This window comes from Mustela lutreola, chromosome 3, assembly GCF_030435805.1.
Source record: "Mustela lutreola isolate mMusLut2 chromosome 3, mMusLut2.pri, whole genome shotgun sequence".
Classification (NCBI taxonomy): Eukaryota; Metazoa; Chordata; class Mammalia; order Carnivora; family Mustelidae; genus Mustela; species Mustela lutreola.
In genome coordinates, this window is record NC_081292.1 from 115,413,953 (window position 1) to 115,436,520 (window position 22,568).

At 39.4% G+C, this 22,568-nt stretch overlaps 1 protein-coding gene across 2 annotated transcripts in view; it reads left to right on the forward strand.

The window, feature by feature from the left end:
• Positions 1-22,568, forward strand: part of ACMSD (aminocarboxymuconate semialdehyde decarboxylase) — a 109,060-nt gene that overhangs the window by 8,939 nt on the left and 77,553 nt on the right. For both annotated transcript variants that reach the window (XM_059166713.1, XM_059166714.1), the window contains exon 3: positions 17,050-17,146. In XM_059166713.1, the coding sequence (XP_059022696.1) occupies positions 17,050-17,146 (97 nt within the window). The remainder of the gene's footprint in view (positions 1-17,049; positions 17,147-22,568) is intronic.

Below are 22,568 nucleotides of genomic sequence, written 5' to 3' on the forward strand. Positions count from 1 at the left end.
TGATTACAAGGCTATTAAGAAGTCCACAGGAATGGATAGACAGGTCTCATTTGTAACCTTGATACTGTATTTGAATGGCTTTCATTTCATTTTGTTTTCATGTCAAGAGATTGCATAAACACTAAATCTCCAAAAGAAAATAGGAATGAAAATATTTCATATCTACTACCTACATATCTCCAGCAAAACTGTACAGAATTTAATAGAACAAAACAGTGACAATCTATTTCTCTCTCTCTCAAAAACAAAACAAATGAACATGCAAAAGAACCGAATATGTATTTTTCATAATTAGAATGGTCAGAGATTACAGCCACTGGAAAAACAACAGGCAAATATATATGAATATAGAAATTAGGCTAAGCAATGAGAAAATCCAGTATTTGGAGCTGAAATTTCTTTTTGTTCTCCTACATTCCTTTGAATAAATAGCTTGTGGCCCCCAAGACTGATTTGCCTCAGAGATTCCTGTCCTCAGAAAAATCTTTCCAAAACATTTCTTTGGTCTGCCATTTGTTTCTCTTTTTAACCTTTGGCTTTTCAGTGCCCTTGGAATGAACCAAGGAGTATTTGTTTGCCACAGGAAAGCTTTGTTCAGAACTAAAAAACACCATTTATCCTTGGTTGAGTGGTGATAAAAGTATAGGTAGCAAGCCAGGTTGTGTAGCCTTTCAGGAGCCGTTTAGGGTGGTGAAAAAATACCTAGGAGCATTTCAGAGGGTAGACATAGGGTCCTTTTCAAATCCATGGGTCAGATGAATCTAGAAACATGCTACTGAGTGGTTTCCAGGCCTTTGGGAATACAAATACAGACATGCACACATGTGCACATAAACATGTGCCTGTGCATGCATATACACAAACACATCATTTCCATCCAATTAGCATTTTTCACACACTCGTCTGTGTGATCTCATCAGGTTGCTGCTCTCAAAATGATTTCCCTCAGATAGAAAAACCTACCCAGATTTTCACCTGTGTCCCAAGCACAGGACCTTCCATCCCTACAGAGCTGGGGTGCATCATCTTCCCAGTGTGGATGCGTTCTCCATCCTGGAAACTACTAAAACCCCCATGCTATTGGAATTTTTATGGAGGTTTTCTCATGAAGGCATATTCAATTATTAACTCTATTTCTAGCCCTTCTTCCTTCCCTGGAGAACTGGTAGGGGACTGAAAATGCCAAGCTTCTAATCATGGCTTGGTCTTTCTGATGACCAGCCCCATCCAAGAGCCATCCAGGGGTTTACTCAGAGTCACATCAATAGAACAAAAGAGGGGTGCCTGGGTGGCTTACTGGGTTAAAGCCTCTGCCTTTGACTCAGGTCATTATCCCAGGGTCCTGGGATCGAGCCCCACATTGGGTTCTCTGATTGGCGGAGAGCCTGCTTCCTCCTCTTTCTGCCCACTTCTCTGCCTGCTTGTGATCTCTGTGTGTCAAATAAATAAATTTTTTTTAAAAAAATAGAACAAAAGATGCTACTAGTGCTCTTACCCACTTAGGAACTCACAAGGGTTTTAGCAATCCTATGTCAGAGGACTAAAGACCAAATATTAAAGTAAGAGATGCTCCTAGTAACCCTCAACAAAGTAGGCAGAGATGGAACATACTTCAACATCATAATAGCCACATATGAAAGACCAACAGCTAATATCATCCTCAATGGGGAAAAACTGAGAGCTTGTCCTCTATGGTCAGGAACAAGACAGGGATATCCACTCTCACCATTACTCTCTAACATAGTACTAGAAGTCTTAGCCACAGCAATTAGATAACAAAAAGAAATAAAATGTTTTAAATAGGCAAGGAAGAAGTCAAACTTTCACTATTTGCAGATGACATGATACTCTATGTAGAAAACCCAAAGACTCCACCAAAAAAATTGCTAGAACTAATACATGAATTCAGCAAAGTCCCAGGATATAAAATCATTGTGCAGAAATCTGTTGCATTTCTACATACCAATAATGAAGCAGCAGAAAAAGAAATCAAGGAATTGATCCAATTTACAATTGTACCAATAGCAATAAGATACCTAGGGAAAAACCTAGCCAAAGAAGTAAAAGATCCATATGCTGAAAACTATAGAACACTTATGAAAGAAATTGAAGAGGATATAAAGAAATGGGAAAAAATTCCATGCTCATGGGTAGGAATAACAAACACTGTTAAAATGTCCATACCACCTAAAACAATCTACACATTTAATGCAATCCTTATCAAAATACCACCAGCATTTTTCACAGAGCTAGGATAAACCAACCTCAAATTTGTATGGAACCACAAAAGACCCCGAAATAGTCAAAGCAATCCTGAAAAAGAAAAGCAAAGCAGGAAGCATCACAATTCCAGACTTCAAGCTATAGTACAAAGGTGTAGTCATCAACATAGTATGATACTGAGCACAAAAACAGACACATAGGTCAATAGAACAGAATAGGAAACCCAGAAATTGACCCACAGTTGTATGGACAACTAATTTTTGATGAAGTAGGAAAGAATAGGCAATGGAAAACAAAACAGTTTCTTCAACAAATGGTGTTGGAAAACGATTGCCACATGTAGAAAAGTGAAACTGGGCCATTTTTTTTACACAATACACAAAAATAAATTCAAAATGGATGAAAGACCTAAATGTGAGACAGGAATCCATCAAAATCCTAGAAGGCAGCAACCTCTTTGACCTTAGCTATAGCAACTTCTTACTAGACACATTGCCAGAGACAAAGGAAACAAAAGCAAAAATGAACTCTAGGAGCTTCATCAAGATAAAAGGCTTTTGCACAGTGAAGGAAACAACCAACAAAACTAAAATGCAGCCTACAGAATGGGAAGAGATATTTGCAAATGACATATCTGATAAAGGGTTAGTATCTAAAAGTTAGAAAGAGCTTATCAAACTCAACACCCAAAAAACTTCCCAAATAATCCAGTTAAGAAATTGGCAGGAGACATCAACAGACATTTTTCCAAAGACATCAAGATAACTAACAGACACATGAAAAGATGTTCAACATCACTCATTACCAGGGAAATGCAGATCAAAACCACAGTGAGATACCACCTCACACCTGTCAGAATGGCTAAAATTAACACAAGAAACAACAGATGTTGGAGAGGATACGGAGGAAGGGGACTCCTTTTGCACTGCTGGTGGGAATGCAAACTGGTGCAGCCACTTTGGAAAACAGTATGGAGGTTCCTCAAAAAGTAAAAACTAGAACTATCCTACAACCCAGCAATTGCACTACTAGGTATTTACCCAAAGGATACAAAAATACAGATTTGAAGGGGTATATGCACCACCGTGTTTATAGCAGCATTACAACAATAGCCAAACTATAGAGAGAGCCCAGATGTCCATCAACTGATAAATGGATAAAAAAGATGTGGTATAATATACACAATGGAATATGACTCAGCCATCAAAAATAATGAAATCTTGCCATTTGCAATGATGTGGATGGAGCTAGAGTATATTATGCTAAGAAAAATAAGCCAGTCAGAGAAAGAACAATATCCCATGGTTTCACTCATATGTGAAATTTAGGAAACAAAACAGATGTATATGTGGGAAGAGGAGAGAGAAGGATGAAGGGGGAGGCAAACCATAAGAGATGCTTAACAACAGAGAACAAACTGAAGGTTGATGGAGGGAGGTTGGTGGAGGATGGACTAAATGAGTGATAGGTATTATGGAGGGCACTTGTTATGTTGAGCACTGGGTGTTGTATGTAAGTGATGAATCACTAAATTCCACTCCTGAAACCAATATTACACTATACGTTAACAAACTAGAATTTAAATAAAACTTTGGAAAAGAAAAAAAGAGAAACTCCTAGTGTTCTTATCACTTAGGAAATTTTACAAGGGTTTTAGGAGAAATGTGCCAGGAACCAGAGGCAGAGACCAATATATATATATATATATATTATCTATTATTTCACACTCCATCACTAGGGAACCAGGGAGACACCCAAACGGGTAAAGAACACACAGATAGCAATAATTTTGTGCTAAAAGAGCAAAAGAGACAAAAAATACTAAGGGACTTCAGGAGAGGTGGAAAGCCAATGCACAGGGCTATTTTCATGAAAGAATCTCAGTGTTTGAGAATATGGGCTGCAACAGAACAGTGAGTCATATCAATGCAGTGGGTTAGAGCAGCTTAAAAAATTAAATAGATTACAAAAGAGAATAGCAGAATACATTCGTGGTAAGAGTAAATATTGTTTCATGAAACTTTTGTCACAGTCTGTATCTGTATAAATAGATACACAGGGGTGTAACGTATCACAATGCAAAATACCTTTCTTAATGTGGTATCATGGCCAATACTGATTAAAGTCCTCCTCCAATGCCCTCATTTCATGTTTTTATTTTTAAGGTTAATTTTTCATTACATAAGTAATATTTGAATAAACTTTCCTTTTAAAATTTAGGCTTTTGGAGATAAAGCTATAGTTAATTCCCATGGATCAGCACTCCTTATCCTCAAAAGTAATTCTTATCAGGGTGCCTGGCTGGCTTAGTTGGTAGAACATTCAACTCTTGATCTCAGTTAATGAGTTTGAGGACCCACGTCAAGTATAGAGATTACTTAAAAATAAAATCTTTTTTAAAAAGTAATTTCTTTTTTTTATTGTGTTATGTTAGTCACTATAAAATACATCATTAGTTTCTGATACAGTGTTCCAAGATTCATTGTTTATTTACAACACCCAGTGCTCCATTCTATTAACAGTTTGGTGGGTATCTTTCCAGACCTTTTCCCATTATTTTATTTACATTACATGTACCTATAGAAACATATAGTATTATGTAACATAATGACAAACAAATGACACTAAAGACAAAGGGCTGATATCCAAGATCTAGAAAAAACTTCCCTAACTCAATACTCGAAAAACAGATAAGTCAAAAAATGGGCAGAAGACATGAACAGGCACTTCTGCAATGAAAACATACAAATGGCTAGCAGACACATGAAAAAATGTTCATCATCATTAGCATCATGGAAATTCAAATCAAAACCACATTGAGATACCATCTTACACTAGTTAGAACAGCAAAGATTAACAGGCAAGAAACATCAAGTGTTGGAGAGAATGTGGAGAAAGGGGAATCTCTTACAGTTTTGGTGGTGGAATGCAAGTTGGTACAGCTACTTTGGAAAACAATGTGGAAAATTCTCAAAAAGTTAAAAATAGAGCTACCCTATGACTCCGCAATTGCACTACTGGGTACTTACCCCAAAGATACAGATGTAGAGAAAAGAAGGGCCATAAGTATCCCAATGTTCATAGCAGCAATGTCCACAATACCCAAACTGTGGAAAGAGCCAAGATGCCTTCAGAAGATGAATGGAAGATGTGGTCCATATATACAATGGAATATTACTCAGCCATCAGAAAGGATGAATACCCAAATTTTGCATCAACATCGATGGGACTGGAGGAGATTATGCTGAGTGAAATAAGTCAAGCAGAGAAAGTCAATTATCATATGGTTTTACTTACTTGTGGAACATAAGGAATAACACGGAGGACATTAGGAGAAAACGAAAAGTGAAGGGGGGGGGTCAGAAGGGGAGACGAACCATGAGAGATTGTGGACTCCAAGAAACAAACTGAGGGTTTTAGAGGGGAGGTGGGTGGGGAGATGGGTGAGCCTGCTGGTGGGTATGACGGTGGGCATGTATTGCATGGAGCACTGGTTGTTATACATAAACAATGAATCATGGAACACTACATCTAAAACTAAGGATGTATTGTATGGTGACTAACATAAGAGCGGAGTCAAGATGGCGGAGAAGTAGCAGGCTGAGACTACTTCAGCTAGCAGGAGATCAGCTAGATAGCTTATCTAAAGATTGCAAACACCTGAAAATCCATCGGCAGATCGAAGAGAAGAAGAACAGCAATTCTGGAAACAGAAAAACAACCACTTTCTGAAAGGTAGGACCGGCGGAGAAGTGAATCCAAAGCGACGGGAAGATAGACCCCGGGGGGAGGGGCCGGCTCCCGGCAAGCGGCGGAGCAACCTTGCACAAAATCAGGACTTTTAAAAGTCTGTTCCGCTGAGGGACATCGCTCCAGAGGCTAAACCGGGGCAAAGCCCATGCGGGGTCAGCGTGGCCTCAGGTCCCGCAGGGTCACAGAAGGATCGGGGGTGTCTGAGTGTGGCAGAGCTTGCGGGTATTGGAACGGGAAAGCCTGCTACAGAGACAGAGCCCACAGTAAGCTCACAGCTCGGTGTTACCTTGAACCGGTCGCAGGCTCGGTGAGCTCGGAGCGCGGCCGGAGGTCAGGCAGACGGGAGTAACTGGGCGCTGTTCTCTGAGGACGCACTGAGGAGTGGGGCCCTGGGCTCTCGGCTCCTCCGGGACTCTACGGAAAGCGCTCAGGGAACAAAAGCTCCTGAAAGCAAACCCGAGCGGATTACTCACCCCGGCCCCTGATAAGGGCGGTGCAATTCTGCCTGGGGCAAAGACACTTGAGAATCACTACAACAGGCCCCTCCCCCAGAAGATCAACAAGAAATCCAGCCGAGACCAAGTTCACCTACCAAGGAGTGCGGTTTCAATACCAAGGAGAGCAGCAGAATTCCAGAGGAGGAGAAAGCCAAGCACGGAACTCATGGCTTTTTCCCTGTGATTTTTTTTAGTCTTGCGGTTAATTTAATTTTTTTCTTTTTCATTTTTTGGTTTGTTTTTTTTTTTTCTCGCCTTCGGGTAAAATTTTTTTTAACTGTTACCTTTTTCTTTTTTAACGATTTTTTTACTAGTTTATCTAATATATATATTTTTTCTTTTTTACATTTTTCTTAGGTGTTTTTTTTTTTAATTCTTTTCTTTTTTTTTTTTCTTTTTTTTTCCTTTCTTCCTTTTTGAACCTCTTTTTATCCCCTTTCTTCCCCCTCACGATTTTGGATCTCTTCTACTTTGGTTAAAGCATATTTTCCTGGGGTTGTTGCCACCCTTTTAGTATTTTACTTGACCCTTCATATACTCTTATCTGGACAAAATGACAAGACGGAAAAATTCAACACAAAAAAAAGAACAAGAGGCAGTACCGAAGGCTAGGGACCTAATCAATACAGACATTGGTAATATGTCAGATCTAGAGTTCAGAATGACAATTCTCAAGGTTCTAGCCGGGCTCGAAAAAGGCATGGAAGATATTAGAGAAACCCTCTCGAGAGATATAAAAGCCCTTTCTGGAGAAATAAAAGAACTAAAATCTAACCAAGTTGAAATCAAAAAAGCTATTAATGAGGTGCAATCAAAAATGGAGGCTCTCACTGCTAGGATAAATGAGGCAGAAGAAAGAATTAGTGATATAGAAGACCAAATGACAGAGAATAAAGAAGCTGAGCAAAAGAGGGACAAACAGCTACTGGACCACGAGGGGAGAATTCGAGAGATAAGTGACACCATAAGACGAAACAACATTAGAATAATTGGGATTCCAGAAGAAGAAGAAAGAGAGAGGGGAGCAGAAGGTATACTGGAGAGAATTATTGGGGAGAATTTCCCCAATATGGCAAAGGGAACGAGCATCAAAATTCAGGAGGTTCAGAGAACGCCCCTCAAAATCAATAAGAATAGGCCCACACCCCGTCACCTAATAGTAAAATTTACAAGTCTCAGTGACAAACAGAAAATCCTGAAAGCAGCCCGGGAAAAGAAGTCTGTAACATACAATGGTAAAAATATTAGATTGGCAGCTGACTTATCCACAGAGACCTGGCAGGCCAGAAAGAGCTGGCATGATATTTTCAGAGCACTAAACGAGAAAAACATGCAGCCAAGAATACTATATCCAGCTAGGCTATCATTGAAAATAGAAGGAGAGATTAAAAGCTTCCAGGACAAACAAAAACTGAAAGAATCTGCAAACACCAAACCAGCTCTACAGAAAATCTTGAAAGGTGTCCTCTAAGCAAAGAGAGAGCCTAAAGTGGTAGATCAGAAAGGAACAGAGACCATATACAGTAACAGTCACCTTACAGGCAAAACAATGGCACTAAATTCATATCTCTCAATAGTTACCCTGAATGTGAATGGGCTAAATGCCCCTGTCAAAAGACACAGGGTATCAGAATGGATAAAAAAAACAAAGCCCATCTATATGTTGCCTCCAAGAAACTCATTTTAAGCCCGAAGACACCTCCAGATTTAAAGTGAGGGGGTGGAAAAGAATTTACCATGCTAATGGACATCAGAAGAAAGCAGGAGTGGCAATCCTTATATCAGATCAATTCGATTTTAAGCCAAAGACTATAATAAGAGATGAGGAAGGACACTATATCATACTCAAAGGGTCTGTCCAACAAGAAGATTTAACAATTTTAAATATCTATGCCCCCAACGTGGGAGCAGCCAACTATATAAACCAATTAATAACAAAATCAAAGAAACACATCAACAATAATACAATAATAGTAGGGGACTTTAACACTCCCCTCACTGAAATGGACAGATCATCCAAGCAAAAGATCAGCAAGGAAATAAAGGCCTTAAACGACACACTGGACCAGATGGACATCACAGATATATTCAGAGTATTTCATCCCAAAGTAACAGAATACACATTCTTCTCTAGTGCACATGGAACAATCTCCAGAATAGATCACATCCTCGGTCCTAAATCAGGACTCAAGCGGTATCAAAAGATTGGGATCATTCCCTGCATATTTTCAGACCACAATGCTCTAAAGCTAGAACTCAACCACAAAAGGAAGTTTGGAAAGAACCCAAATACATGGAGACTAAACAGCATCCTTCTAAAGAATGAATGGGTCAACCGGGAAATTAAAGAAGAATTGAAAAAAATCATGGAAACAAATGATAATGAAAATACAACGGTTCAAAATCTGTGGGACACAACAAAGGCAGTCCTGAGAGGAAAATATATAGTGGTACAAGCCTTTCTCAAGAAACAAGAAAGGTCTCAGGTACACAACCTAATTCTACACCTAAAGGAGCTGGAGAAAGAACAAGAAAGAAACCCTAAGCCCAGCAGGAGAAGAGAAATCATAAAGATCAGAGCAGAAATCAATGAAATAGAAACCAAAAAGAGCAAATCAACGAAACTAGGAGCTGGTTCTTTGAAAGAATTAATAAAATTGATAAACCCCTGGCCAGACTTATCAAAAAGAAAAGAGAAAGGACCCAAATAAATAAAATCATGAATGAAAGAGGAGAGATCACAACTAACACCAAAGAAATACAAACTATTATAAGAACATACTATGAGCATCTCTACGCCAACAAATTTGACAATCTGGAAGAAATGGATGCATTCCTAGAAACATATAAACTACCACAACTGAACCAGGAAGAAATAGAAAGCCTGAACAGACCCATAACCAGTAAGGAGATTGAAACAGTCATTAAAAATCTCCAAACAAACAAAAGTCCAGGGCCAGACGGCTTCCCGGGGGAATTCTACCAAACATTTAAAGAAGAACTAATTCCTATTCTCCTGAAACTGTTCCAAAAAATAGAAATGGAAGGAAAACTTCCAAACTCATTTTATGAGGCCAGCATCACCTTGATCCCCAAACCAGACAAGGATCCCATCAAAAAAGAGTTCTATAGACCAATATCCTTGATGAACACAGATGCGAAAATACTCAACAAAATACTAGCCAATAGGATTCAACAGTACATTAAAAAGATTATTCACTACGACCAAGTGGGATTTATTCCAGGGCTGCAAGGTTGGTTCAACATCCGCAAATCAGTCAATGTGATACAACACATCAATAAAAGAAAGTCAAGAACCATATGATACTCTCAATAGATGCTGAAAAAGCATTTGACAAAGTACGGCATCCCTTCCTGATCAAAACTCTTCAAAGTGTAGGGATAGAGGGCACATACCTCAATATCATCAAAGCCATCTATGAAAAACCCACCGCAAAGATCATTCTCAGTGGAGATAAACTGAAAGCTTTTCCGCTAAGGTCAGGAACACGGCAGGGATGTCCATTATCACCACTGCTATTCAACATAGTACTAGAGGTCCTAGCCTCAGCAATCAGACAACAAAAGGAAATTAAAGGCATCCAAATCGGCAAAGAAGAAGTCAAATTATCACTCTTCGCAGATGATATGATACTATATGTGGAAAACCCAAAAGACTCCACTCCAAAACTGCTAGAACTTATACAGGAATTCAGTAAAGTGCCAGGATATAAAATCAATGCACAGAAATCAGTTGCATTTCTCTACACCAACAGCAAGACAGAAGAAAGGGAAATTAAGGAGTCAATCCCATTTACAATTGCACCCAAAACCATAAGATACCTAGGAATAAACCTAACCAAAGAGACACAGAATCTATACTCAGAAAACTATAAAGTACTCATGAAAGAAATTGAGGAAGACACAAAGAAATGGAAAAATGTTCCATGCTCCTGGATTGGAAGAATAAATATTGTGAAAATGTCTATGCTACCTAAAGCAATCTACACATTTAATGCAATTCCTATCAAAGTACCATCCATCTTTTTCAAAGAAATGGAACAAATAATTCTAAAATTTATATGGAACCAGAAAAGACCTCGAATAGCTAAAGGGATATTGAAAAAGAAAGACAGCGTTGGTGGCATCACAATCCCGGACTTCAAGCTCTATTACAAAGCTGTCATCATCAAGACAGCATGGTACTGGCACAAAAACAGACCCATAGATCAATGGAACAGAATAGAGAGCCCAGAAATAGACTCTCAACTCTATGGTCAACTAATCTTCGACAAAGCAGGAAAGAATGTCCAATGGAAAAAAGACAGCCTCTTCAATAAATGGTGCTGGGAAAATTGGACAGCCACATGCAGAAAAATGAAATTGGACCATTTCCTTACACCACACCCGAAAATAGACTCAAAATGGATGAAGGACCTCAATGTGCGAAAGGAATCCATCAAAATCCTTGAGGAGAACACAGGTAGCAACCTCTTCGACCTCAGCCGCAGCAACCTCTTCCTAGGAACAACGCCAAAGGCAAGGGAAGCAAGGGAAAAAATGAACTATTGGGATTTCATCAAGATCAAAAGCTTTTGCACAGCAAAGGATACAGTTAACAAAATCAAAAGACAACTGACAGAATGGGAGAAGATATTTGCAAACGACATATCAGATAAAGGACTAGTGTCCAGAATCTATAAAGAACTTAGCAAACTCAACACCCAAAGAACAAATAATCCAATCAAGAAATGGGCAGAGGACATGAACAGACATTTCTGCAAAGAAGACATCCAGATGGCCAACAGACACATGAAAAAGTGCTCCATATCACTCGGCATCAGGGAAATACAAATCAAAACCACAATGAGATATCCCTCACACCAGTCAGAATGGCTAAAATCAACAAGTCAGGAAATGACAGATGCTGGCGAGGATGCGGAGAAAGGGGAACCCTCCTACACTGTTGGTGGGAATGCAAGCTGGTGCAGCCACTCTGGAAAACAGCATGGAGGTTCCTCAAAATGTTGAAAATAGAACTGCCCTATGACCCAGCAATTGCACTATTGGGTATTTACCCTAAAGATACAAACGTAGTGATCCAAAGGGGCACATGCACCCAAATGTTTATAGCAGCAATGTCCACAATAGCCAAACTATGGAAAGAACCTAGATGTCCATCAACAGATGAATGGATAAAGAAGATGTGGTATATATACACAATGGAATACTATGCAGCCATCAAAAGAAATGAAATCTTGCCATTTGCGACAACATGGATGGAACTAGAGCGTATCATGCTTAGTGAAATAAGTCAAGCAGAGAAAGACAACTATCATATGATCTCCCTGATATGAGGAAGTGGTGATGCAACATGGGGGCTTATGTGGGTAGGAGAAGAATAGATGAAACAAGATGGGATTGGGAGGGAGACAAACCATAAGTGACTCTTAATCTCACAAAACAAACTGAGGGTTGCTGGGGGAAGGGGGTTTGGGAGAAGGGGGTGGTATTATGGACATTGCGGAGGGTATGTGTTTTGGTGAGTGCTGTGAAGTGTGTAAACCTGGTGATTCACAGACCTGTACCTCTGGGGATAAAAATATATTTTATAAAAAATAAAAAATTATGTAATAAATAAATAAATAAATAAAAATAATAATTTAGGAAAAGTTAACAAAACAAGGAGGCAACCTTGTCACATCAAAAAATGGGCAGAAGACATGAACAGATAGTTCTCCAAAAAAGACATACAAATGGCTTACAAACACATCAAAAAATGTGCATCATCACTAGCCATCAGGAAAATTCAAATCAAAACCACATTGAGATACCACCATACATCAATTAGAATGGCCAAAATCAACAATACAGTAAACAACAAGTGTTGGAGAGGATGTGGAGAAAGGGAAACCCTCTTACACTGTTGGTGGGAATGAAAGTTGGCCCAGCCACTTTGGAAAACAATATGGAGATTCCTTAAGAAATTAAAAATAGAACTACCCTTTGACCCTGCAATTGCACTACTGGGTATTTACTCCAAAGATACAGATATAGTGAAAAGAAGGGCCATGGTACCCCAATGTTCAGAGCAGCAATGTCCACAATCGCCAAACTGTGGAAAGAACCAAGATGCCTTTCAGTGGACGAATGGATAAAGAAGATATTGTCCATATATACAACGGAATATTATGCCTCCATTAGAAAGGATGAATACCCAACTTTTGTATCAACATGGATAGGACTGGAGGAGATTAAGCTGAGTGAAATATGTCAAGCAGAGAGAGTCAATTATCATCTGGTTTCACTTACTTGTGGAGCACAAGAAATAACATGGAGGATATTAGAAGAAGGAAAAGAAAAGTGAATTGGGGGAAATCGGAGGGGGAGACGAACCACGAGAGACTGTGGACTCTGAGTTTTGGAGGGGAGAGGAGGGGGTTGGGTGAGCCTGGTGTTGGGTGTGGTACATAAACAATGAATCTTGGGACACTGGGAAAAAAATAAATAAACAAACAAATAAATAAATAAAATTTAAAACAAAACAAAACAAAAATAAATAAATAAAATCTTTCAAAAGGGGAAAAAAAAGAGTCACATGCTCTTCCGACTAAGCCAGCCAGGCACCCTGCTTGGGCGACACTCCTTAAAAAACAACAACTTGGTTTTCTTTTGAGAGTTTAGAAAAACAGGATTTGTTTGTGGGCTGGATAAATTAGAGCAGCTTACTCCAATTACTTGATTATTAGTTTATTAATATTAATAAACTTAATTATTAGTTTATTAATATTAATAAACTTAATTATTAGTTTATTAATATCTTGGTTGATATCAAGGTCAATTTAAAAACAGAACCTAAGAAACCCCTCTGTCCCTCCCCTAGCAACAGGTGCTGCCTTCTGAGGCACATTAACAGCCCTGCAGGGATACTGAGTTCCCAAATGTAAAGTGGGATGGATCAGGAATTGATTCTCCCAAAATTCTGGCTTAGGAAACAATGCAGATTGGGAGCCTATTATAGGGCACAGCTGCTCAGTGGTACTTTTCACTCAGAAAAGGTTCTATTGACAGTTGCTGCCATTCATTAGCCTTACCATGGATCCAGCATGAAGGATGTAGAGAGAGTTTAGTGAATCCAATTCTCCTTCCATGTAATGAGGGCCATCCTCTCAAAATATCAGACTCTGTAGGAAATGAAAGCAATTAACCTTTGCCTACTAAATAGACACCAATTACCAATTTTTTTTTATTTAATCAAATACTGCAGTACTGATTTAATCAGCATAAAATTGAAAGAGCTTTAGATCTGTAATAAAAATCCAAATTTGGGTTAGGGCAAACTTTAAAACAGCAGCCGGTAGAGAAGGATTGGGAAAGGAAGGGGCAGGTGAACAGGCACATTGGAACTGTGGGGACATGTAATTGACCACTGTCAAACCAGTGTAAGTTTCTTGGTTTCTCATGGAAAACATTTTATACACCTATTTTTTTCCTTCCATGCTTAAGTTCATCAGTGTCCAGATACATCCGTTCCATTTTTGTCTGTTTTTTCTTGGTGATTTTACAACATAATATTGCATTTATTCCAATTCCTGCCCCATGTGGAAAAATTAGATGATTTCAAATACTTTCTTCAGCTCCACAATAAGCTGCCAATCACTCTTCTGCATCTCATCTCTGAACCAGTCTTTGAGGGCATCGATGGACTGCCGGCTGATCTTACTGACAAGAATGTCTGTGGCTTCAAAATGTCTTCCATACATTTTGGGCGATTCACCAGGGAAATGGATCTATAACCTTGGACAAGTCACCACGTTTTATGGACTTACTATTAAATGCAAGACTTGAACTAAATGATCCATTTCTGCTATAATGCATCCTGCTTTACCTAAAACCAAAACTTACTCATGCATCTCCCAGAGAAACTCATGTTCCTCCCTTGCCAACTACTTTATTATTGAATCTTCTGTTTCACCCAGTTCTTAGTGGCAAACAACAGAACCCACTCTAGCTTGCTTAAGAAGAAAGGCAGCTCACAAACCCCCTGGGAAGACAAGAGATCAAACCATGAGGCTTTGCTAACATGGGCAATGCCTAATCATGGGGTGGTGGGGGGCCTGCACCACCAAAAAGGCAAGTGCCTGGCCACAGACAAGAAACTTATGCTGACGCTGATGAGACTGGAAACCAGAGTATTCACATCTCTGCTCCAGCCACATCTGGCACCTCAGACAACACCCCTACCAGAAGGTAGTTTCTGCAATTTGTTCGTACCCTCGCTACAAGGGAGGCTGGGAAAGTGAACTCTGGATTCTCCCTCATAAAATTTCTTCACACACAGAAGTGTTCCAGAGATGCTGGGTGGCCACAGCATGACAAATATAATTGTCCACATTTTGCAGATAGAAAAAGTAAGTCTTCAACTGAAAAATCCCCTAACCAATCCTATTCTACTGGTAGAAAGTAACTTCATGAGATTTTAAACCCAGGTCTGTTGGAATGCATGCTCTTTCTGCACTCTGCTATCCTGGGTACTTTATAGTGATTAAGCTTTTCTACTTAGGAGCAAAAGAAAAATAAAGCCTCTAATTTGCCAAATAAAAGTTTATTTCTTCACTTTTTCTTTTATTGTCATTCTCTCCCCTCCCTTCTTCACTTAATAGAAAGATAAATGTTCCCATATTCTATTTGTGCAATCAGTATCATTCAGGAATCTTTTTTGTGAACAACAGAAACCAGTAATGGCCAGTTTAAGCAAAAAAGGAATTGGTTGCAAGTGTCTCAAGCCCCTCCAGAATTGCAAATGCCTGGGGAACCACTCATAAGATGTTCAGGTGATTGAAGCCACAGCCAAGGCCACATCACAGGACTTCCTAACCTGGCTAGGGAGCTGCTGCCTCCCAGATGGACACTGAACACTGCCACCATCACTACTGCTGATGGACACAGCACAGGGCCACTGCTGATCACTGGCAGAATTTACCAATCCTGTCTTTTTGCATCACTTCCTCTTGATTAAAAACTAAGTATTGCTGGTCAAACTTGGGGCAAGGAGAGCAAGCACTGGGGCTCTGGGGCTTTATGAGACCTACCTCCACCAAGACTCTCATAGGAGATTGCCCAGTCTGGGAAGGTGGTTCAGATGCTGCCAGGTCAACAAAGGATGGGAACTGAGGCAAATAAATCATGATGTCCTAATGTCAAGAGGCTCAGGTCTGCCTAGGTATGGACATCTATCTCAAGTATACAAGTCATTGTTCACTGATCTTTTCCCCAGCCATGAGAGATGAATTAGATGTGAGGTCTTACGTATTCATGCCAGATATGAATGGGCTGCCACACTTGAAAGTGAAAAGTGGTCAAATTTCTCCATGGGTGGTATGGAGAAGGTCTTGTCCAAGGAATAAAAGGATGAAGAAAAAAGCTGTGGCAGGGCCTGTGTACAACTCACGATCAAGCCTAGAGGAAGAGGAGGAAGGTGAAAGACTCCACCAAGCAGAGTTCAAGGCCTTTGATCACCACATGACCATTAAGTCATCACATAGGGCACAAGGGCAATCCTGAGGCCCTGAAGCACCACCAGGGGTGATGTGCCATCAAAGCAGGCAAATATCAGAAGATATCCTATTCCCTATTTAGCCATACATCATTAAAAACTAATACTTAGAATAACTAGCACTTAACTTGTGTCAGAAACTCCACTAAGTGTATTAAATGGATTATCCCATTTCATGCTTACAAGATCCTTTCAAGGTAAGTCACATTATTATTCCTATTTTAAAGATGAGCAAATTGAGGCTCAGAGATATTGTTTAACTTGCTCAAGTTTACACAGTAGGTGGTAGAATGGGGATTTGAACTTGATCACTATGATTTCAGGGACCTTGATCACACCTTTCCCTTTTCTTTAGGGATTACAAATTGAAAGTACACTTTAGAGGACTCCTTGCACTGAGTATTAAATGTAACATACACAGGCAGGCATGATGTGGAAGCTAACAACTTAGCACCGAGTTTCATACCTGCTACTAGACTGATTCACTTCATTGTCTGCCTTGTCCTGCAGGTATTGACATCAGTGAGCCCTGCTCTGTTAGACAACTCATTTACTGTCACTACCCATCTGTTGCCTCTCTGTAAAACAAGAGGGTTGGACTAGACAGTCTATCTCAAAGGCCCTTTCCAAGTCTAAAATGTTATGGGTCTGGAATTTTCCAGACACTGGGCCATCCTCTCAGGTCCTATAGGCCGCAGTTGAGATCAGCAAGATGACCAGCCATCCTCAGTACGCAGTCCCAAAAGGCCATAACCATGACCTTGCTCTGTCCAGCCACTGACACGAAGAGAGCACACCTCTTCAATTCCAGGCCAACATTAAGGCATGAGGATGAAAAGCTGAGTCCCATTAAATGAACAGACTTCTACTTCTCTAAGGATTAAGTAAACCACTCCCTGCCCCAAATTTTGGAACATGTGGAGAACCATGCTCCAAAGCACATGTTCCAAAGCATACAAGGAAGAATAAATCTAAGTAAGCTTAGGTCAACCTTTTGCTAATGTGAGTTTTCTGCCCTAGGGAGAAGCAAAGATGCTGAAAGATGGGAAGGTCTTCAGAGTGATCCAAGAGAACTGCTGGGATCCAGAAGTCCGTATTAGAGAAATGGACCAAACAGGTAGTTGGGCGAGAAATGCTACCAATGTTTGCATCTGATATAAAAACAACATCTGCCTCTAAAAGTCTGTTCACCACTTAATATGATAAATGTGATGGCAGCTTCTGATTGACTTTTCTCTACAGGACAGGCTATCCAGCTTTGCTTATAATACAATGCTTTTAGAAAGTGTAGGTTTAAACTTTTATAATCAGGTATACACTGTTTTAAAGTAGAATGTTACATCATCAAAAAGATAAAAATAGTATTTTATTATTTCAAATTTGTTAAGTTCAAATGTAGAGTACTTACTATGAAGTCAACTAAAACCATAAAAATGAGAATTCACAATTAAGGATTCCAACTGCTTGCTTATCAGATTCAGGATCCATATTCTTTCTATAGTTTGTCTCAATGCACAGTACACAGAATGTCCCCATTGATGTAAAAGGGGTGGAAACGGGAGTAGTTAAAAAGAGAGTTAATTGCATAATAATCTCAGAATACTCTACAATGAAACCAACAATAATAAAAAACAATGAAACTAAACCAAAAATTTGAAAGAGGAAAATTGGGAAATTCTTGTTTCAAAGGTGAATCTCTAACAATTTCTAAGAACTGCTTGATTTTCCTTAGTTTACTTCTTTTTTTTTTAATTTTTTATTTTTTATAAACATATATTTTTATCCCCAGAGGTACAGGTCTGTGAATCACCAGGTTTACACACCTCACAGCACTCACCAAAGCACACACCCTCCCCAGTGTCCATAATCCCACCCCCTTCTGTCAAACCCCTTCCCCCCAGCAACGCTCAGTTTGTTTTGTGAGATTAAGAGTCACTTATGGTTTGTCTCCCTCCCAATCCCATCTTGTTTCATCTATTCTTCTCCTACCCACTTAAGCCCCCATGTTGCATCACCACTTCCTCATATCAGGGAGATCATATGATAGTTGTCTTTCTCTGCTTGACTTATTTCACTAAGCATGATACGCTCTAGTTCCATCCATGTTGTCGCAAATGGCAAGATTTCATTTCTTTTGATGGCTGCATAGTATTCCATTGTGTATATATACCACATCTTCTTTATCCATTCATCTGTTGATGGACATCTAGGTTCTTTCCATAGTTTGGCTATTGTGGACATTGCTGCTATAAACATTTGGGTGCATGTGCCCCTTTGGATCACTACGTTTGTATCTTTAGGGTAAATACCCAATAGTGCAATTGCTGGGTCATAGGGCAGTTCTATTTTCAACATTTTGAGGAACCTCCATGCTGTTTTCCAGAGTGGCTGCACCAGCTTGCATTCCCACCAACAGTGTAGGAGGGTTCCCCTTTCTCCGCATCCTCGCCAGCATCTGTCATTTCCTGACTTGTTGATTTTAGCCATTCTGACTGGTGTGAGGGATATCGCATTGTGGTTTTGATTTGTATTTCCCTGATGCCGAGTGATATGGAGCACTTTTTCATGTGTCTGTTGGCCATCTGGATGTCTTCTTTGCAGAAATGTCTGTTCATGTCCTCTGCCCATTTCTTGATTGGATTATTTGTTCTTTGGGTGTTGAGTTTGCTAAGTTCTTTATAGATTCTGGACACTAGTCCTTTATCTGATATGTCATTTGCAAATATCTTCTCCCATTCTGTCAGTTGTCTTTTGATTTTGTTAACTGTATCCTTTGCTGTGCAAAAGCTTTTGATCTTGATGAAATCCCAATAGTTCATTTTTTCCCTTGCTTCCCTTGCCTTTGGCGTTGTTCCTAGGAAGATGTTGCTGCGGCTGAGGTCGAAGAGGTTGCTGCCTGTGTTCTCCTCAAGGATTTTGATGGATTCCTTTCGCACATTGAGGTCCTTCATCCATTTTGAGTCTATTTTCGGGTGTGGTGTAAGGAAATGGTCCAATTTCATTTTTCTGCATGTGGCTGTCCAATTTTCCCAGCACCATTTATTGAAGAGGCTGTCTTTTTTCCATTGGACATTCTTTCCTGCTTTGTCGAAGATTAGTTGACCATAGAGTTGAGAGTCTATTTCTGGGCTCTCTATTCTGTTCCATTGATCTATGGGTCTGTTTTTGTGCCAGTACCATGCTGTCTTGATGATGACAGCTTTGTAATAGAGCTTGAAGTCCAGGATTGTGATGCCACCAACGCTGGCTTTCTTTTTCAATATCCCTTTAGCTATTCGAGGTCTTTTCTGGTTCCATATAAATTTTAGAATTATTTGTTCCATTTCTTTGAAAAAGATGGATGGTACTTTGATAGGAATTGCATTAAATGTGTAGATTGCTTTAGGTAGCATAGACATTTTCACAATATTTATTCTTCCAATCCAGGAGCATGGAACATTTTTCCATTTCTTTGTGTCTTCCTCAATTTCTTTCATGAGTACTTTATAGTTTTCTGAGTATAGATTCTGTGTCTCTTTGGTTAGGTTTATTCCTAGGTATCTTATGGTTTTGGGTGCAATTGTAAATGGGATTGACTCCTTAATTTCCCTTTCTTCTGTCTTGCTGTTGGTGTAGAGAAATGCAACTGATTTCTGTGCATTGATTTTATATCCTGGCACTTTACTGAATTCCTGTATAAGTTCTAGCAGTTTTGGAGTGGAGTCTTTTGGGTTTTCCACATATAGTATCATATCATCTGCGAAGAGTGATAATTTGACTTCTTCTTTGCCGATTTGGATGCCTTTAATTTCCTTTTGTTGTCTGATTGCTGAGGCTAGGACCTCTAGTACTATGTTGAATAGCAGTGGTGATAATGGACATCCCTGCCGTGTTCCTGACCTTAGCGGAAAAGCTTTCAGTTTATCTCCACTGAGAATGATCTTTGCGGTGGGTTTTTCATAGATGGCTTTGATGATATTGAGGTATGTGCCCTCTATCCCTACACTTTGAAGAGTTTTGATCAGGAAGGGATGCCGTACTTTGTCAAATGCTTTTTCAGCATCTATTGAGAGTATCATATGGTTCTTGACTTTCTTTTATTGATGTGTTGTATCACATTGACTGATTTGCGGATGTTGAACCAACCTTGCAGCCCTGGAATAAATCCCACTTGGTCGTAGTGAATAATCTTTTTAATGTACTGTTGAATCCTATTGGCTAGTATTTTGTTGAGTATTTTCGCATCTGTGTTCATCAAGGATATTGGTCTATAGAACTCTTTTTTGATGGGATCCTTGTCTGGTTTGGGGATCAAGGTGATGCTGGCCTCATAAAATGAGTTTGGAAGTTTTCCTTCCATTTCTATTTTTTGGAACAGTTTCAGGAGAATAGGAATTAGTTCTTCTTTAAATGTTTGGTAGAATTCCCCCGGGAAGCCGTCTGGCCCTGGACTTTTGTTTGTTTGGAGATTTTTAATGACTGTTTCAATCTCCTTACTGGTTATGGGTCTGTTCAGGCTTTCTATTTCTTCCTGGTTCAGTTGTGGTAGTTTATATGTTTCTAGGAATGCATCCATTTCTTCCAGATTGTCAAATTTGTTGGCGTAGAGATGCTCATAGTATGTTCTTATAATAGTCTGTATTTCTTTGGTGTTAGTTGTGATCTCTCCTCTTTCATTCATGATTTTATTTATTTGGGTCCTTTCTCTTTTCTTTTTGATAAGTCTGGCCAGGGGTTTATCAATTTTATTAATTCTTTCAAAGAACCAGCTCCTAGTTTCGTTGATTTGCTCTTTTTGGTTTCTATTTCATTGATTTCTGCTCTGATCTTTATGATTTCTCTTCTCCTGCTGGGCTTAGGGTTTCTTTCTTGTTCTTTCTCCAGCTCCTTTAGGTGTAGAATTAGGTTGTGTACCTGGGACCTTTCTTGTTTCTTGAGAAAGGCTTGTACCACTATATATTTTCCTCTCAGGACTGCCTTTGTTGTGTCCCACAGATTTTGAACCGTTGTATTTTCATTATCATTTGTTTCCATGATTTTTTTCAATTCTTCTTTAATTTCCCGGTTGACCCATTCATTCTTTAGAAGGATGCTGTTTAGTCTCCATGTATTTGGGTTCTTTCCAAACTTCCTTTTGTGGTTGAGTTCTAGCTTTAGAGCATTGTGGTCTGAAAATATGCAGGGAATGATCCCAATCTTTTGATACCGCTTGAGTCCTGATTTAGGACCGAGGATGTGATCTATTCTGGAGATTGTTCCATGTGCACTAGAGAAGAATGTGTATTCTGTTACTTTGGGATGAAATACTCTGAATATATCTGTGATGTCCATCTGGTCCAGTGTGTCGTTTAAGGCCTTTATTTCCTTGCTGATCTTTTGCTTGGATGATCTGTCCATTTCAGTGAGGGGAGTGTTAAAGTCCCCTACTATTATTGTATTATTGTTGATGTGTTTCTTTGATTTTGTTATTAATTGGTTTATATAGTTGGCTGCTCCCACGTTGGGGGCATAGATATTTAAAATTGTTAAATCTTCTTGTTGGACAGACCCTTTGAGTATGATATAGTGTCCTTCCTCATCTCTTATTATAGTCTTTGGCTTAAAATCGAATTGATCTGATATAAGGATTGCCACTCCTGCTTTCTTCTGATGTCCATTAGCATGGTAAATTCTTTTCCACCCCCTCACTTTAAATCTGGAGGTGTCTTCGGGCTTAAAATGAGTTTCTTGGAGGCAACATATAGATGGGTTTTGTTTTTTTTATCCATTCTGATACCCTGTGTCTTTTGACAGGGGCATTTAGCTCATTCACATTCAGGGTAACTATTGAGAGATATGAATTTAGTGCCATTGTTTTGCCTGTAAGGTGACTGTTACTGTATATGGTCTCTGTTCCTTTCTGGTCTACCACTTGTAGGCTCTCTCTTTGCTTAGAGGACACCTTTCAAGATTTTCTGTAGAGCTGGTTTGGTGTTTGCAAATTCTTTCAGTTGTTGTTTGTCCTGAAAGCTTTTAATCTCTCCTTCTATTTTCAATGATAGCCTAGCTGGATATAGTATTCTGGGCTGCATGTTTTTCTCATTTAACGCTCTGAAAATATCATGCCAGCTCTTTCTGGCCTGCCAAGTCTCTGTGGATAAGTCAGCTGCCAATCTAATATTTTTACCATTGTATGTTACAGACTTCTTTTCCCGGGCTGCTTTCAGGATTTTCTGTTTGTCACTGAGACTTGTAAATTTTACTATTAGGTGACGGGGTGTGGGCCTATTCTTATTGATTTTGAGGGGCATTCTCTGAACCTCCTGAATTTTGATGCTCGTTCCCTTTGCCATATTGGGGAAATTCTCCCCAATAATTCTCTCCAGTATACCTTCTGCTCCCCTCTCTCTTTCTTCTTCTTCTGGAATCCCAATTATTCTAATGTTGTTTCGTCTTATGGTGTCACTTATCTCTCGAATTCTCCCCTCGTGGTCCAGTAGCTGTTTGTCCCTCTTTTGCTCAGCTTCTTTATTCTCTGTGATTTGGTCTTCTATATCACTAATTCTTTCTTCTGCCTCATT